The sequence below is a fragment of the Emydura macquarii genome, unplaced genomic scaffold (assembly GCF_026122565.2).
Source record: "Emydura macquarii macquarii isolate MOO-44397 ecotype Brisbane River unplaced genomic scaffold, CSIRO-AGI_Emac_v2 contig_2292, whole genome shotgun sequence".
NCBI classification, from domain to species: Eukaryota; Metazoa; Chordata; order Testudines; family Chelidae; genus Emydura; species Emydura macquarii.
In genome coordinates, this window is record NW_027132429.1 from 1,296,896 (window position 1) to 1,315,424 (window position 18,529).

Sequence of the window (18,529 nt, forward strand, 5' to 3'; positions counted from 1 at the left end):
TAGCCCACAACTGGCATGCCTCGGTGCTACCATAATACACCTAATAAACAATGTACAGCACTCAGCACCAGGGGGCCCTGTTCCATGATTGGGTTCCTAGGCGCTACCCTAATGCATCTAATAACGTACAGCCCCTGGCACTCTGTGGTCCTGGCTCTGTGACAGGCTCCCAGGCAGTACCCCCCAATACAGCTAAGAACCAGGGAACCAAGCGCCATCAAAGCCGGGTAACACGTCACCAGAACTCCAGTTTCCATCTAGCCCCGGCCCCTCTCCAGGCTGCGTCCACACGGGAAGCAATTCAGGCACCGCTCTTGGGCCAGGCCTGACTCGCTCATTCTAGACTCGGGCTGCCTGGCTGGGCCGGGCTGCCTGGCTGGGCCGGGCTGCCAGGGGGCCCTGTTAGCTGAACACCCTGGGTTAGACTGTACCTAATGAGCGTCCACGCAGTCAGTTCTTCACTCCACGCCCAGGCCCGCCAGCTCCCGCCCAACCCTCATTAAGCCAGGGCCCCTGGGCTCAGAGAGGCTGGCTGCTGGAGGCCAGAAAAGGGGCTGGATCCACGCCGCCGGCACGTCTCTTTGCAGGGCGTAGCGGCTCCGTGAACCCGCCCCCACCCCTGCTCTGATCCTTCAGGACAGGAGGCGAAGGAGAATCCCAGCTCTGCTTCACGGCCATCGGCCAAGGGGTGGCAAATTAGGGCCCCCCAGCCATCCGCTGGGACGGGGCAGGTCAGTGCCCAGAGGCCGCGAGCCGGCAGGTCCTCGGGAAGACATCCATGCTCCTGTTGGGGTGCCCAGGCCCCCCCACCTCCCCTCCCGGCGCAGGCAGTTTTAAGCATCTGCATTCAATTATTTTAATTCTGCGCCTGAAAACAGTCCCGCTCCCCTCGCCCCCTTTTGCAGCTCCCCCTCGCCCGCAGCTTGGAAAGAAAGAGCCGGAGACGTTCGCGTCGGAGGTTCCGACCCAGCCTCAGCAGCGAGAGGTGGGGGGCGGCTCGTTTATTTCACATTCCATTCAGAGCACCCCAAAAACATTGGCTTTAAAACATCAGTTTCAGCCTGGACAGGGAAAGAGGCGGGACCGCACCCTCAGGGAACTGAAAGCTGGGGGGAGGAGAATCAATACCCACAGGACAGGCCTGCTTCGGTGCCCAGAGCCGGGGCAGGGGGGGCTGCGTGGTGTTCCCATTACCACGACCAGGGCAGCGCAAAACCGCCCAACTCCAGATTGAAATGAGCGAGGCCGGCCGGCTGCCCTTGACCAGACACCGGAAGCTCCTGCCCCTCTGGCTGCTGGGAAACGTAGAGGACCCCCACCCCCGTTCTGTTAAATCAGCAGCTTCAAGGACCCCGTGGGCTGAGCTAAAATGCAAACTCTCACGGGTACAGCTGCGGCTTGCCGGGGTCCGAAAAATCCACCTCCCTGAGGGCTGCGGTGCAGACAGTGCGAGCTAGAGCCTCTCCGGGGGCTGGATTAGCTGTGGTGACGGGCAAACCCCCCCCCGTTGCCATAGCAAGTCTACACTGAAGAGTGCGGTGTAGACGGAGGCCAATGCCAGCACTGCCCCAGTATTCGAGGCCGGGCTCCCACCAGGGAGAAACCAACAGCCACCAGGGCCGCGAAAGATGCTGCTAAATTAACCGGCGCGACAAAGCCGCTGTAGCGCCCGTGCCAGGCAAGGGGCACGGTGCCGCCCACTGAACGCCCAGGGTTGCTTAAAACTAGAGGCAGGTCTGGGCACCGAGGCTGGAGGCCGAGTGGGGAGACCCAATTCTAGCCCCCCCCTCAGCCACACACTCGCCACCCCACTATGTGGGTCTGAACGACCCTCTTTTGGTTTTAAATGTAATCTTCCATCCCCTTTTTACATACTTTGCCATCAAATCTATCCCCTCGGCCAGCATCAGCGCCCACCCTCCACCTGCAGAGTTCCAACGGTCCCCTGCTTAGCATCCACACACCGCCCCTGACATAGGAACATTGTTAAATACAACCACAAGGCAAATAAAACAAACCCCAAAACAAACCACACGTGTTAGGACACCGCCCCTTTAAGAGGGAACCTGGCCAGGAGGGGAGTCCAGGCTCTAACCAATGGAGGCTGTTCTCTGGGGGGCTCGGCTAAGAATGTGGGCCTATCGCACTCTTGTCCCCACCCCCTTTCAAACTCACTTTCCCACCCCCTTAAAGTCAGACCGGCTTAGTTTAGCCCAGCTCTGGGGTGTGTCAGGCCCGGTTCCCCCACCACATCAGGGCACTTAGCAAATACTTGGTTCTCTTTGCAACGGCACAGGCTGGGGAAAGCAAGCCCCAGGCAGGATTCATCTGCAAGAGAAGGGCCCAGGACACTCAGGAGTGATTTCAAAGGGATGGGAAGGTTTGGGGGGCATGAGACAGTGAAGGAAAATCGGGCCACAGTAACAGGTGTCAAGATCCGGGCGGGAGGGAGAGGGGGGACACGGACACACAGCAGAGCTGGGGGGATGTTTAGATCCAAGTGCAGATTTGACCTCTCAGACCCTCCTGCCTTTAAACAAGCAGTGGATTTTAATCTGGTCTTTCCAGAAGCTGGTCTGAGCATGTCGGCTTTTCAGTGAGAGCTGAACTGGATTTTACACTAGCACGCTGAAAAGGGATTTTTAATTCTTGTTTTTAAAATAAGCCTATTTTCCTGGAGGTAAAAGTTTAGCTGGACCACGGGTGCCTGTTTAAAATAGATTTTGATCTAATAAAACTGTATATTTCATCCCCTGCTGAGGAGAAAAATCAGGGTTACAAAGACACCTAGTTTCTGGTTTCCTTAACACTACGCTGGAATTGGAAACAGGGCTTAACACAAGCTGAGGAAGGAGCTAGTCCGGGGCACTTTGAAAGGGGTATTTTATGGGCAGAGGGGTTTGTAAATGGATTTCCATCTCCCTCGGCCCAGCCCGGGTTCTAAGGTCTGAAGACTAAATGCTGCACACGCACTTACGGTGCAGGATCTAGTTTTATGACTCAAACGCTGCCCGTGCCGGCAACCCAGCTGCTTCAGCGCTATTTTCCCAGCAGCCCCGGCCGGCGGCACAGCGAGCTGCGGACCGTTCCAACGCAGCGCCCACCCCGTGCATGGCACAGCGGGGCTGGGATCTAACTAAGAGAGCAGGAAGAATGCCAAAGCAGCTGGATTCTCAGACAGAGGTTGGGCTCCCGGGAAGCTAACGGCTAAGGGAGGGAGGTTGGTTTAAACACAGGCGAGGCCTGGAGCCAGGCTCTGCCCTCAACACCGCTCCAGAATAGCAACACAGTTTAGTCCCTTCTGGGCAGGCAAAGCCAGCTGATCTTATACCAGGCAGGGGCTGGGACCCTTGTGATCTGTGTGTGTCTCACATTTTAAGCAGGAGAGATCGGCTCTAACACTGGTGGTTGATTTGGCAGTCGCAGAAGCTGGGACTGTTCAAGGGACATCAAAGGAGACCAACATACAGCTAGCGGTGCTGGGGGGGAGCAGAGCAGTTCAGCCTTTCCCTGGGGGTTGGTAATCACCACCACAAAGCAATCTGGCTGCACACGCGTGGGCCGGGTTGGGAGAGGATCCGATAGACCTCGTCTGCCATCCCTACATCCCTTCTCCCCGCCCCAGAGCAAGCTCCCTGCAGGAGAGGGGTGCAACCGAATTGAAACGCGTCACAGGCATGGGGGGGAGAACCCCAGCTGTCCAGTTCCAAGGGGAGGGGGAAAGTATTTCCTCAAGCCAGAAGGCCGGGCTGATTGAATCTGGAGGCAAGTTTGTCTGGTTTGGGGCTGGGTTGGAGGGGGATTTGGGGTCTCTCCCACATACCCCTTAAATAGACAGGAATATATATATAGAGAAAATTTTTTTTTTTTTATATATATAAAATTTTTCTTTTCTTCCTTGCATCACTCGTCGTCGAAATTCTGACTCAGCAGGAAATTGGCAGCCAGGTTTTCGTTCTTTTCACAAGCAAAGTAAGCTTGGATGACCAGACTTTCCGGGAATCCTAAGGCCTTTAACTGAGGGGATACAAACGGAGAAGAGTCAAAGGATCCTGACTGTGATGTCCACTGCTGCCCTGTGCATCCCAGCCGCCCTCCAGAACCAAGCCCCTCCAGCGCTGAATGCCTGACTCCAGTTCGGCCTCCTGAATACAGGCTGAGAGGGCCAGAGAGGTGTAAAGGGGCCATAAACCCCTCAGGCTCAGCTGGGGGAAAATCCCCCCAGTGCAGGCGCTGCGGCTGACAGCCGTGCTGTCTTTGAAGACCCCTCGTGTAGGGGGCAGAGTCACCGCACTGCGCCCCCGGAGGCCTGGGACTTGGCCAGGCCTCCCAAGCCTGGTACCTAGAATTGGGAAGGCACAAAGGTCGTTTAAAACCAGCTCCCCCACTGCGCTCCCACCCCTGGCCGGGCTGCCAGTTTGGTGCTGTCTATTAGAGGCCTGGCAACCTCGCCCGCGGTTCCCGCGCCGGGGACTGTAATCAGCTGTGGGGCGCAGATGATGTGCTGCCCGACAGATCCGATGGAAGAGAAGAGCCGAGGCTTGGAGATGCAGCTAGAAACCAGGGCTGAGCTGTTCTGGAGCACAGGAGGGCGTGCTGTCTGCCGGGAGCTAAGAGACAGGATGTGGACCTGAGGCTGAAGAGGATCCGATGGGAGCAGGAAAGAATCCACTGATTGTCTTTCATGCGGGAACAAATGATACAGCTAGATGCTCGCTGGGACGCATCAAGAGAGACAAGGCCAGGCAGTGGAAGGTGCTTAAAGAAATGGAGGCTCAGGTGATCTTCAGTGGGATTCTGTCTGGTTGTAGAGGAGAAGCGAAGGCGAGAGATGATGATGATGATGATGAAGAACACCTGGCTCAGGCAGTGGTGCTACACGGAGGGCTCTGGGATGTTTGACCGCTGGAAGGCAGTGACGGACCAAAGGCTGTTCTCATTTGATGGATGCCACCAGAGCAGGGAGGGCGACACATCTGGGATGGAGCATGGCACAGCTGCTTAGAAGAAGAGCGATAAGCTAGGAATTCAGGACAGGCAGTTGGGAAAGGCTCGTGTAATCTTCGTGCCTGACTAATATCGAACAGGAAGAAAATCCAGTGTGAGAGGATGCGGCAATGGGGAAAGAACCAACTGAGGGTAGGAGAATGGCAGCAAAAGGAAAGATTGTCCCTGGAGCACGGATAGTAACTGGCAGGAAGGGAATACTGCAGTAGAAGGTACCTAGACGGGCGAGGAATCTGGGCGAAGCGACAACGGAGGTGTCCGTACACCGATGCGAGGAGCCTGGATAACGACCTGGAGAAACTACAACTACTGGTGCAGGAAGTGAAGTCAGATATTATGGGATAACAGCACGACGGTGTGACAGCAGTCATGACCGGACTACGGAGATCGAAGGGAACGTGCCGTGCGGGAAAGACAGAAAAAGGTAAAGGTGGGGCCGCAGCATTGCATGTTGATGACAAGGATGAGCGGGAAGAAACGAGAAGCGATGGAATGGATCAAACGGAATCTCTTTGGGTCAAATTCACTTTGGCACCTGCTCCTGACCTCCAGGATCTGATCTGGATCTAGAGAGAGACCTCATTAATATTTGTAATGAAATAAATACTCCTGGGAACTGTGATTATGGGAGACTAATTTCCCAGACATAGATTGGAGGACAAGTGCTCCTAATAATAGAAAGGCCCAGATATTCCTGGACGCGCCAGCCAACAGATTTCTTCAAAGAGTCACCAAACCATAAAGAAGTGATGCCGTTTTAGATTTCGTATTGGTAAGCAGCGAAGACCTCATAGAAGAGCTGGTTGTAGAGGACAAGTTTGGTTCGAGCGATCAGGAGCTAATTCAGTTTACATGGAAGGCTAAACAAACTAGGCCTGAAACTAGGGTTGTGAATTTCAAAAGGGCAAACTTTTATAAGTCACAGAAACGGTCTGAAGGCTGCATCCGAAGCAAGGGGAAAAAATTTGTCAGGAAGGGTTACAAACGAAACTGGATGGGCAGGCATCTCCAGCCGGTGATAAAGAGAACGCCTACAAGGAATGGCAGATGGGAGGGATCAGCATGGAAAGCTCATCTTGCACGTAGAGAAAGCGTAGGGAAAAAGTGAACTGCCAAAAAGCCAGGTACAGTTGGACTTTGCAGAGGGAATTAAAGGCATTAGTAAAAGGTTCTTTAGCCACATGTATTAAAAAAAAAACCAAGGAAGGAAGAAGTGGGACCGCTATGTGCTGAGAATGGGGTGGATATGAAAGAGAATCGCGGCAGGGCCCGACACCTAAACAAATACTTTGGCTCAGATTTGGGGGGCAAAGGCAGATTGGCTAATGGGAACAAGGACACGGAGGTATAAATTACCACATGCGAGGTGGAAGCCAAACTCCAACAGTGTAACAGGACCAAATCGGAGGACCCAGATAATCGCCATCCAAGCATATTAAAGGAACCGGCACATGAAATTATCAGTCCAATAGCCAGGATTTTTAATGAATCTGTAAACTCGGGGGTCAGACCCTGTGACTGGAGAATTGCAAATCTGGTACCTATATTTAAGAAAGGGGAAATAAAAAGTGACCCAGGCCCTTTAATTTGACCTCAATTGTATGCAAGGTTTCAGAGCAAGTTTTGACAGCGAGGGTAGTTAAGGACAGAGATAAATGATAATTGGGAATAAATACAACATGGATTTACAAAAGGTAGATCTGATCTCTTTCTTTGAGAGGAGAACTGATTTTCTAGACAAAAGGAAAGGCAATAGATCGGATTTCAATAAAGCATTTGATAACAGTTCCACATGGGAAATTAGTTCTACTGGAGAAGATGGGGATTAATAGGAGAGACAAAAGGTGGGTAAGGAACTGATTAAAAGGGAAACTGCAGGAGGTCGTGCTGAAAAGGTGAACTCTCAGGAGGGAGGCAGCCCCTCAGGGATGTTTTGGGACAAATCTTATTGAACATTTTAATTAGTGACTTTGGCACAAAAAGTAGGCATGTGCCAGTAAAATTTGCAGCGGACACACAGTTGGGAGGTATTGCTCATACGGAAGAGGATCGGAACATCACACAAGAAGATCTGAACGACCTTGAAAACTGGAGTAGTAGAAATGAGATGAAAGAGGGCGAAGTCATGCACTTGGGACTAAGGACAAGAATGTTTGTGATCAGATGGGGGCGTATCAGCTGGAAGGGACAGAGGAGAAGGACCTGGGTGTATTGGTTGATCACAGAGGACTATGAGCTGTGAAAAAAGGCTCATGCAGTCCTAGGATGCATCGGGTGAGGTATTTCCAGGAGAGACAGGGAAGCGTTAGTACAAGGCACCAGGAGACCACACCTGGAATTCTGTCTCCCCTGTTTAAGAAAGATGAACTCAGATTAGAACAAGTGCAGAGAAGGGCGACTAGGACGATCTGAGGAATGGAAATCCAACCTTATGAGAGGAGACTCAAAGAGCTTGGCTTGTTTAGCCAAACCAAAAGAAGGCTGAAGGAAGATGTGATTGCTCTCTGTAAATACATCCGAGGGATAAATGCCAGGGAGGGAGAGGAGATAAGTGCCATTGTGGACACAAGAACAAACGGATGTAATCTGCCCATCAGAAAGTTTAGGCTTGAAATTAGACGAAGGTTTCTCCCATCAGAGTTATGGAGCAGCCTTCCAAGGGGAGCAGTGGGGGCAAAAAAAGAAGTGGCTTCAAGACTGGCTTGAGAAGTGTACGGAGAGAATGGTGTAATGAGGTTGCCTACAATGGCACGTAGCTGATCCGTGACAGCCAGTAGCAAAAATCCCCAGCGGCTGGAGACGGGACACTAGATGGGGAGAGCTCTGAGCGGTGACAGAATTCTCCTCCCAGGGTGTCTGGCTGGCAGGTCTTGCCCACGTGCTCAGGATCGAATCGATCGCCCGGTTTGGGGTCGGGAAGGAATTTCCCCCCAGTCGGATTGGCAGAGACTCTGGGGGGGTTTCGCCTCCCTCTGCAGCGTGGGGCCCGGGGCGCTTGCTGGTTTGAACTAGAGCGGCTGGTGGATTCTCTGTAACCTGAAGTCAAGAGTTGAGGCCTTCAGCGACTCAGCCAGAGGTTCTGGGCCTGCTCCAGGAGGGCGCAGGTGAGGCTGCATGGCCTGAGACGTGCAGGAAGTCACACTAGATAATCAGGATGGTCCCTTCTGGCCTCGAAGTCAGTGAGTCTCCAGCAGGCGCCAGGAACCCAGCAACAGCCGGCTCGGGACCTGGCTGCACGAGAGGCGCGCAGACACTGCGGCCTCTGCCGTTGACTCCCAGGACTGATCACCCTGCCCATTTCAGCATCCCGGGGATATTGTGGGCGGAGCTTGGCCAGGCTGCCCTGGCCAATCCACAAGGGCCACGCCCATTTGGGGGACAGCCCAAAATCAATTATGCACCATTGCTTGGCGAAGTCAGAGCCATCTGCTCCCTCTCCCCACAGCGCCTCCCGCCCCGTCCAACCCCCCTTATCAAGGCTACGACCTGGCACTTATGTCAGTAACTAAACTTGGTTCTTGTTCAACCCCCAGTGCGAGGGGACAGTGAGACCCCAGGAGTCCTGGTTCCCAGCTCCCCCGCCCTCCAACCACTAGACCCCACTGCCTGTCCAGAGCTGGGGCTAGACCTCAGGAGTCCTGGCTCCCAGGACCTCCCTCTCCACCCCCAACGGCTCTAACCACTAGACCGCTCTGCACCCTCACTGCAGTTCTCCACGGCATCAGGGTGGCTCCCGGCACAGCCAGCCCCCATCTTACCCTTTCTATGGCTTCTTTTTCCTGAGGCGTGACCTGGATGTAGTTCATCTGGGGAGCTTCCTCTCCGATGGCCCCGACCTCCCCCTCGATGTCCGAGATGTCGGCCATCTCACCCAGGGGCTCATTCAGCATCTGGATGAACTGCTCTTGATGCTGGCTGATTTGCTGGGGAGGGCAGGGCGAGTGGGTCAGGGTTATGGAGAGACTCCCCCCTCCCCCAGCGGCGCCTCCAGATCTGCTTTTCAGAGCGGGGAAACTGAGGCACAGAGAGGGGACGGGATCCACTGGTAGAACCAGGGATAGAACCCAGGAGTCCTGCCCCCCCACCACCACCCCAGACACACACCCACTCCCAGGGCTGCTTCCCTGCTGCTCCTCCATGGCCTCATTCAGCCCCTGCCTCCCTTTACCTGCAGGAGCTGGGGGTTCTCCTGGCCCAGCTGCTGGAGCAGGGCTGGGAGCAGGGCTGGGTTCTGCTGGATCACCTGCCGCATGTTCTGGAACTGGGGCTGGTCTCTCAGGAACTCCAGCGGGTTCTCACCTGCAGACAGGAGCGTGCGGGGTGAAGCCAAGCCAGGCCTCGAAGGGGCAGGGCCCACCTGAACCACACTCCCCACACCGGTGGGGCACAGGTGAGCGCAGGATATGGGGGATCTCTAACAGTGGGGACGGGGAGGGGGCCTGGAACTGCTCCCTCCTCCAGGGACCAGTCTTGGTCATCATTGGCAGCCATCCCTGCGCTCTCAGCGCATCCCATACCCCACAGGCGCAAGAGCCTTCTCCCACGCAGCTCTAGCCCGTGGCCTGGCCACCCGGGGTCTCCCCCTCCCCCCGTGATCTCTGAGTCTCGCGTGGGAGCAGGATGGTCCGTGTCGCTGACCTTCCGGCGCTGGCTGCTCTGGGGGTTGGCTCTCCTGGATCGGGGCCCTCTCCGGTTCAGAGGTGCCCGGGATGCCCTGTGAAGTCAAAGGAGCCCGTGTCAGTGCCTCTGCCCCATGGGGCTCACCCCACAAGGGCCAGAGAGGAGCTCAGTCTCTGGGGTTCGCCTGGCGCCCCACATCCTGCCAGCGAGGGGGCAAGCTAGCCCCAGGTGATGGGGCGGGGTCGGCAATGAAGGCAGTGACTCCCAGCCCCCCACTCTAACCCCCTAGAACCCGGTCCCCTCCCCGAGCCAGGGATTGAACCCAGGAGTCCTGCCCCAAGCCCTGGCGCAGCCTTACCGTCAGCAGGTACTCCACGGCTCTGTGGGGGTTGTTGTAGCTGGCCCGGAGCGCGGCCACCACCCGCTCCCGCTCGTACCCCATGGACATGATCTCGGTCAGCATCGTCTCGTACTCTGAGCCAGTCACTGCGGGTACAGCAGCCTGGGGTCAGGGAGTGCCAGGCGGGCGTGGGGTGCCCAGCACACGCTCACCAGCAGAAAGGGGGGCAGGACAGGGCACCGGCTACAAACATAGCCCTTCCCCTCCTCCAGTATTTCCTGGCAACCACCCCACCCGCCCCACCCCCGGTGGGGGATTGCCCTCCCCCCGCCCCCGTGCACACAGGGGAAGTGACTCAACCCAAGTCACGCAGAGTCAGGGGCAGAGCTGGGACCAGAACCCAGGAGTCCTGGCTTCCTGCTCCACCCCCACCCGACTCCTGGTCCATGACGAGGGCTCCGGGGTGCTACCGTAATACAGATAATTAACACCAGCCACCTACCCCTCATGCCCACCTGAGAAGATGGAAACCCACCCACGAGTGCTGGGAAAAAAGCCAGGAGTCCTGGCCCCTTGCCCAGCTCTAACCACTAGACCTCACTCCCCACCCAGAGCTGGGAAGAGAACCCAGGAGTCCCGGCTCCCAGCCCCTCCTTTCCCTAACACGGCCTCTCCCCTAATGAATGACTGGACAGAGACAGTCGCCTTTTATCCTTGGAACAGACACAGCCCAGGCTCCACCAGAGCAGCCGTCAGCTGAGACCCAACCCACACATCACACCAAACAGCCTGGCGCTTGGGACCCTCCCTGCACAGGAACCTGGGATCGCGAAGGAGGCAGCTCCCCCCTCCCTAGCCAAGCCCTCCACCCCCCTCCCCAAACCTTCCACCTCCCCCCCCCAGAGCGAGGGGCAATGCTGCAAAGGGGGGGGGGGTCTGCTCCTGCACCCCTCCCAGCATCAGGAAGAGGGGCTGGTTTTAACCAGCGCCAGCCACCGGAGGGCGCCCCGGCCTCACGAGCCAGCTGCAGGATGTGCCTGGATCGTGAATTTGGCTAACTCCGCGAGCGCCGAGCCACCCGCCTGGGTACAGGGCACCACAGCTGCCAGGGCTCTGCTGTGGCCCAGGGACCCCGGACGCCTGCCCCGGCCCCAGCATTGGGACGTGACCTACCCAGGGTGGAAGCCGCGTCGTCCTGGCGCCCCACGCTACCTGAAGAGGGAACAGAGCTGCAAATTTAAAAGAGAGGAATAGTAGCCAGTTCCTTCCAATAGCTGGGCAACAAGAAAACTGCCAGGGGCCAACGCAGAGCTGGGGTGGCCGGGCCGGGCCAGGCAGAACTGCAGGCAGCAGAAAGGTCCCCGTGAGGCCCTGCCCTCACTAGGAGAGGAGCGTGGGTCTGAGCACGTCAGCGTGTGCGTCAGCAGCGCCACGGCCCAGGAGTTTGCCACCGGCAGACGGGGGCGTCTCTGGAATTTGCGAGCGGGTCTCCACTCTGCCTTCCTCGGCCTGAGCGTGTTCGGAGAACGGGACAGGCTTTTTAGTCTGTGTTTGTGCAGCCCCTAGCGCGGTGGGGTCCCAGCACATGACCTGGGCGCTACCGTAATACCATTAATACCAACGCCCTTGGCGCTGGCCACTCAGGATCCCCGTTCTCAGACTTGGTCTAAGGCAGAAAATGCCACTGGTTTCAAATTCAGCTGGGTTTTTTGTTTTTATTTTCAGTCAGTACAGACCCCAGTGCGGACGATTTTATGTCCTGCTGGGTGACCTTGGGCAAATCACGTGACACCTTATGCCTCAGTTTCCCCATCTGTAAAATGGGGATAATGCTCCTGACCAAGCGCTTTGAGATCTACTGAGGAAAATCGCTAGATAAGAGCAAGGAATTATTATTTCAGCGGGGTTGAAAGCTGTTCCAAGCGGGCTGATTCTAACCCAACCGACCCAGCCCTGCCAGCGGAGTCAGGGTAACTAAGTGAGTCTGAATAGTGGCGAGGTTTAAGCGCTAACAACTGACCTCCCAACGATCTGCCACAAACCAGCTACCCGTCCCCTAGCACGATGACCCACCCCCTTTCTGTCCCCCACCCCAGGGAAGGTGACGTCCATGCAGAGACGGCCGTTCGCCCGCAAGGATCCCGAAGCACTCTGCTGGGTGTGCACATGGGATCACTGAGGTGTAGCCACCTCTGGGGTAGGATGCAGCAGCTGCTGAACAGCCATATGGCTTAAAAAAAAAAAAAAAAGGCAGCAGCCACAGGGAGGCAGGCACAACTGCACTGATGGGGAAACTGAGGCACAGAGCAGCAAAGTGACTTAGCCACAGCCAGACAGGGAATCTGTGGAAGGGCTGGGAATAGGACCCAGGTGTCCTGACTCGCAGCTTCCCTTGCTCTAACCACTAGACACCACGCCCCTCCCAGAGCTGGGGATGCAATCCAGCAGCCCTGCCCCCCGCACCCACTAGACCCCCCCCCACTCGTCCCAAGGAAAGATGTTCCAAGCCTCATAAAGGAAGGCCAGGCCCACCCGTGAAATGGAACCTCCCCTCTCCCCCCATATTCTCTGGGGCTCCTGGAGGGACTATGGGGCAGTTGCAGCCAGGCAGGTGCGGGGCGGGGCAGGCGCTCTCGGGGCTTACCCGGCAGTGCATTCAGGGGTCTTGACAGCAGCCAGCTCCTCTGGAGGTTTCTCCTCGCTCGGGGCCACGGGCGGGACAGCATCTGCACTGGCTGCGGGGGCCGGCGTCTGCCCTGCCGCCGGGGCTGGCTCCGGGGCACTGGCTGGCCCAGCATCGCCAGGCTGGGGGGCCGGGGCGCCCGACCCGGATTTGGTCTGCGGAAACAAGCAGCGTTGAAGGGTGCGGCTGGGACTCGATGCCCAGCCCCCTATGGAGTCCCCACCCCACTCCCTGCCACCCAGCGCCCCCTAGTGCCACGCTGGGGTCAACACCCCCTGCGAGGGGAGAGCGCCCCTGCACAGTGGCCGGGAAAAGCGAGCCCATCTGTGAGTCCCAGGGCAGGGTCGCCGCCCGCACAGGGCCCAGCTGCACCTTGGTCACCATGACCACCACGAAGTTCTTCTCATCTATCTTGTACTCCTTGATGGCCACATCGTCGCTCAGGATCTTGCCGGCGTAGATCAGCTTCTGGCCTGAGACGGGGAAGGCCTCTTTGCCTTTCTCTGCCTCGATCTTCTCCTTGAGGACCCGCACCTGCCGGGCAGGACGAGACAGCCCCGTCAGCTGGCTCGCCCAGGGTCCTGGGGATGCAGAGCCCCCCACGGCGGGGAAAGGGACAGCTCTCCTTTCCCAGCACGCCCCCCACCTGGGTTACAGGGGCCATAGGAGGGAGGGGGATTGAGGAGGTGACGGGTCGGGTTGGTTTGTTCCCACCCTGGTTCTCTACACCCTAGTTTGGTCTCATGGGAAACGTCCTGATCTGGGACTCGGGAAATCTGGATCTGCCGCCGAGTCCCTAGGTGCCCCAGAGCGACTCTCTGGGTCTCAGCTACCCAAACGCTGCCTCCGTCTTCCACCCTGCGTCTAGCCCTTTGCGACAGCGCCAGCCTCTCACCGGGGCGTGGGCAGTGCCGGGCCTGACGGGGCTTGATCGTGGCTCAAGCCTCTAGATAAGGCCGAGGTAGCCTCACAGCTGCTTCGACGGGGCTGCCCGGATCACCTGCGGCTCTGCTCACGGAGGAACAGGCGCCAAACGGAGACCGGGAGGTGCACGCGCAGACTCGGGACCCCCTCGGCACCCAGCTCGGGGCATTTCAGGGCGCGGGCTTCGCACGTGATGGCAGCAGCTTCCCTGCGGGGGCAGCGCCAGGGAGGTGCAGGATTACACAACCCAACGGCAGCTCTCGGAAGGGGAGGAGGCGGCACTGGACTGAAGGAGGGGCAGTTAACGCATGCCGGAGGCTCCCTCATGAGGCTCGGGGCAGGGCTGATTGCAAAGTGCCCCCACTGAGCCCCCTGACCCCGCTCCCGGCAGCGCAGTGCCCCCTAGTGCCACAATGGGGTCAGCACCGACACAGAGGGCAGAAAAGCTTTCACACGTGTCCATCACACCCATTTCCCCCTATCGTTAACACAGCCCGACTGTCCCCTGGGAATGGCAGTTCTCTCCCTCTCTGGGCAGGCACTGGGAAAGTCTCGCTGGTCCTGGAAGCGTGTGCACTGGTCTCTGGGTGACTGCAAACCACTCGGGCCTTCTCGGTGTCGGTTGTAAGACTGGAAGAGCAACACTGGCTGGTCCTTGCCGGGGAGGGCAGTCATGACGCTCAAGCCATTCAGGTTTGCAAGGCCCTTTGGGAGGGTAACTGAGCTACCGCTTCTGCAAGCGGGTATCCCACACGCGGAGCCGTTACACCAGACGCTCTCCTGCACCCCGGAGGACGACTGTGTCCCAAAGGGAACAGCTGCAGAGCCCTGCGAGACGAGCGATATTTTTGGCTGCTGGAGCGAGCCAAAATTAAGCCTGACGCTCTCTGAAAAGCATGTGGGATTCTGGCTATTTAAAATAAGGCCTCCCCCCACCGGCAACGACTGTCTGGATCAGCAAGACCGGATTCTCCGCTACTCAAGTGCAGCTGCCTCCGCGGTGGAGCACAGCAGCTGTTTATACAGAGCTCCCTCGCCTTGTGCTGAGATGCAGCCAACTCTGGGGTGGGCTGTTTGTACAGACATGGAACATACACACGGAACAGTTCAGGGCAGGAACTAACAGCTGCTGCATTCAGTGGCACCAGTGCTGATGGAGAGGGAAGGGCAGCACCCCCTCCTGACCCACCCAACCCCGCCCGGCTCTCCTACCTTCTCACCTACGTTCCATTAAAACCATCACACAATCCCTTTTTGCCTCTCTGCTCTGCTCGCCCCAGGAGACCAGGCAAACCAGTTTCACTGTGGTTCTTGTTCAGTTTCATTCAGCATCACATGCCCTGCTCCTCAGACAGGGCTCTCCTTGTTGGCGGCTTGGGCCTCCCCATTGCCAGCGGCCAGTTTGCATTAAAAGACACCAAAAATACTTCGAAAGACATTATTCATATTCTGGAAGGGCCTGCCAGCTCCAACGGAGATTGGGGTTGCACAGTGCCAGGTGCTGCAGGGAACCGGAGAGTCCCTCCATCCCAAAGAGCTCCCAGTCTGAATAGACAAGCCTAGGGCAGGGTTATAACCCGCCACCCCCTCCCATTCCACATGTGGGGAAACTGAGGCACGGGGTGATTGTGCTCAAGATCAGACAGGCAGCCTGTGGCAGAGCTGGGAACTAACCCCAGATCTTCTAAAGCTCAGGTCAGTCCCTCAGCCACACCACCACCCTCCTCTACGTCAATCGCCGGCTGCTGTTCCTTTCGCTGCACGAGCAATCGCAGCCCTGCCAGAGGGACGAGGTGGATGGAAGCGGGAGGGGAGCTGTCCAGCAGACAGTTTCTGTCCTAAAACGTGAGTGGCGCTGAGGAAACGGCTTGAAACCCTGTTGCCCCCACAGAAAGTTTCTCAGCTGCAAAAAGGGAATATTTCAAATGCTATTTAAAAGAGATTGAATGGACAGGTTTGGATTGTTTGGGTTTTATTTTTATATGGTCCCCAAACTTTTTTGGTCCACGCCCCTCCACCCCCCTCCAGAAGCTGGGGGCTGGAGCTGCAGCCGGGGGCCAGGAGCAAGGCTGGGTGGAGTTCCCACACTGGCCCAGGTGCTGCCACGCCGCCTGAACGTTCCTCTGCACCCCCCTAAGCAGGCGTGCCCCCAGTTTGGGGACCACTGGCCTAAATTCTGGACCCCTTAAAATCAGCTTTGCCTAAGCCCAAAGGAAAACAGGATGAGTTCAGGACGGTGGCGTACTGAGGGTGGGGGTGCCATGCCCTTGGGCACCGGCCTGGGGGGACACCAGCTGGGCTCTTGGAGAAGGACCCCCCCCCCCCGCTGTCACAGGCAGCCAGGGCCCTGCAGCCGCACCCAGTGTGGTGTAGTATTGATAACTAGGAGCTTTCAGAATTCGAGACCGTTCCAGACCTAGGTCCCAAAGTCTGCTCGGTCCTGGTTATTGGTACTACCCCAGCAGCCGAGAGCTCCCACTGTGGGGGCAGGAAGTGTCCTCCCGGCCCCGGCCAGAGCCCATCACACCTCCGCCAGGCAGCCCGGGATCCATCACTCCCTCTTCCAGCCACACCCCCAGAGCAGGGGGGAGTGGGGGAGAGCAGGAAACGGGCCCGCAGACACACTCCCTCGCGGGGCGCTGCTGCCGACTGGGATGGGGGAATGAAAGTATTGGCCCCCTGCCCCAGAGACCCACGGCCTGCCACTGGTGCAGGACTCCGCTCCCCACGCAAGCCAAAGGACTGTCCTCAATCTCAACCCCGTGGTTAAAGCCAGCGGTATGTTCAGAGGGAGAAGAATCTGATGGGCACAGCACTCCACCCCCTAGATCGCACAGTCGCCCTAGAGCTCGGATTCCTACTTCCCAGCCATCCTGCTCCAACCCCCGAGACCCCCACTCCCCTCCCAGAACTGATCTAACTCCATGATCCCACTCCCTGCCGGAGCTGGGAACAGGTCTGAGCGGTGCCTGCCGCCCTGCCCACTGCTGCACCCATACGTCTTCCCAAGTAATTCAAAACAAGCTCTACCGAGGCAGGCGCAATGGGGACTTGCAATCTCCCCCAAACTGGGACCACACGTCACCCCAATAAAACACAGGGATCGCCTTCCCATACAGCCAAAGAAAGGGAGAGTCCTGGGCCCCACGGCCTAGTCACGACCCAAGGCATCTGCATCAGCTGGCCACGCCGGACACGCTCCCCCTCAAGCTAAGTTCCCTTGAAAGCCAAAGAGCATCTTCAATGAAGAGGCAAAAACGTCCTACCAACCAGAGCCTGTTTTGGGTGCTGCCTGTTCAGTTCTGTGCCCCCCCGGAGCGGGACGCTTGGCACGGCATTTCCATCTATCGCTCGCCAAGGGCTTTACAAAGGAGGTCAGTATCGTTCTCCCACATTACGGATGGGGACATTGAGGCACGGGGAGGAGAAATGACTGGTCCCAGGTCACGCTGCAAACCAGTGGCAGAACCAGGACTTGAACCCAGGCTTCCCCAGGCCCAGCCCAATGCTCTATTATTAGCCCCACAAGACAGTGGGTTCGGTTCCTTCAAGAGACCCCAGTCAGCTTTCACGTTAATCATGTGAACACCGATTTCGAGGATGTTACAGCCCCACCTCTAACATCCCCAGGGTTTTCTATGGCCCAGGCCCAAAGCCGGCAAAGAGGAAGCCTCAGAAGAATGTAGCGCCTCCTGTGGGTCGGGGGGAGATGCAGGGGTCTGTGCGCCCCAGCGTAATAGGGGCACATGGGCAGCTCGGCTCCCCCACCCCTCTCTGTGCTGATGCTCCAGTCCCCACATCCCCACCCACATGGAGCCATCCCGCCTGCCCCTGGCGCCCCAAACCAGCGCCCGCACGGAGTCCCCCACATTCCCAGGTAGGGCAAGGGGAGCTGGGGGGAAGGGAAGAGCAGGGACCCTCCCCTGAGAACACCCCATGGGGGGCAGAGGGGGTTGCACTTGGGGGGCGGGGGGGGGAGAGGAGTGGCTGCTCCACATAACAGGGAGAAGTTGGGACTGTTCCATGTGCGGGGCTGCTGGGGGGGGGAGGAATTGGGCCAGGACCATGTGTGTGGGGGGGGCTGCCCCACACTGGGGGGCATGGGGTCAGGACCATGGGGGGTTCCCCACACGGGGGGGAGGGGAGACCAGGACCATATGGGGAGGGGGCGCTGCCCCACACTGGGGGGAGGGGATCGCACCATGGCGGCTCCCCTACGGGGGGGGGCATGCCAGGGCCTAGGGGGCTGCCCCCCACGTGGGGGCCGAGCTGGGGCCGCGCCCCCCTCACCGTCTCCTCGGGCTCCATGCGGATCTTGAAGGTCTGCTGCTGCAGGGTCTTGAGGGTGATGGTCACCGCCATGGCGGGCGGGCGGGGCCGGGCGGACGCTTCTTCCCAGCGGACGCGGCGGCAGCCCCACAACATGCAACTCACGCCGCCGCCATCTTAGCGCCCCGCCGCTTCCGGCCCCGGCCGGGCCGCGGGGGGGGGGGAAAGGAGGGGGTCCGTCACGTGACAGGGACCAGCCCGCCGCGATCATGTGACAGGAGGCGGGAGCCGCCCTCACGTGCTACGGGAACAGCGACGCCCGGCCTCGCTCACGTGACGGGAGCTCAGCCAACCGCGTGCAGGGAACGCTAGGCGGGAAGGATGACGCTCATCACGTGATGCGGGGACACAAAATGGCCGCCGCGACAGGCTAACATGGCCGAGCGCTCGGCCCAGGGCGCCCCCCGCCCTTACGGAGCCGCGTCGGGCCCGGCCGCGCCCCCCGCCCGGCTCGGAGGCTGCATCGGCCACCCCCCGCCTCGGGCCCGGTCTCCGTCGCCCGGGGCCGCTCCCAGCCAGGCCCGCGGAGTCTCCGCCGTGAGCCGAGCGCGGCTGGGCCAGTTAAACGGGGGGAGGCGGCAGGGAACCGCGGGGCGTCTTCAGCCCGCAGCGATGAGCGGGCTCGA

At 58.5% G+C, this 18,529-nt stretch overlaps 1 protein-coding gene across 1 annotated transcript; it reads right to left on the bottom strand.

Moving 5' to 3' along the window:
• Positions 1-952: 952 nt before the first annotated feature.
• Positions 953-18,018, bottom strand: RAD23A (RAD23 homolog A, nucleotide excision repair protein). The gene is made up of 9 exons (XM_067560466.1): positions 17,865-18,018; positions 13,023-13,184; positions 12,612-12,805; positions 11,141-11,196; positions 9,986-10,113; positions 9,646-9,721; positions 9,176-9,306; positions 8,766-8,930; positions 953-4,017 (listed from the first exon to the last, which is right to left on the bottom strand). The coding sequence occupies exons 1-9, from the start codon at positions 17,997-17,999 to the stop codon at positions 3,904-3,906; spliced, it is 1,161 nt and encodes a 386-aa protein (XP_067416567.1). The 5' UTR covers positions 18,000-18,018; the 3' UTR covers positions 953-3,903.
• Between the last annotated feature and the right edge of the window lie 511 nt (positions 18,019-18,529).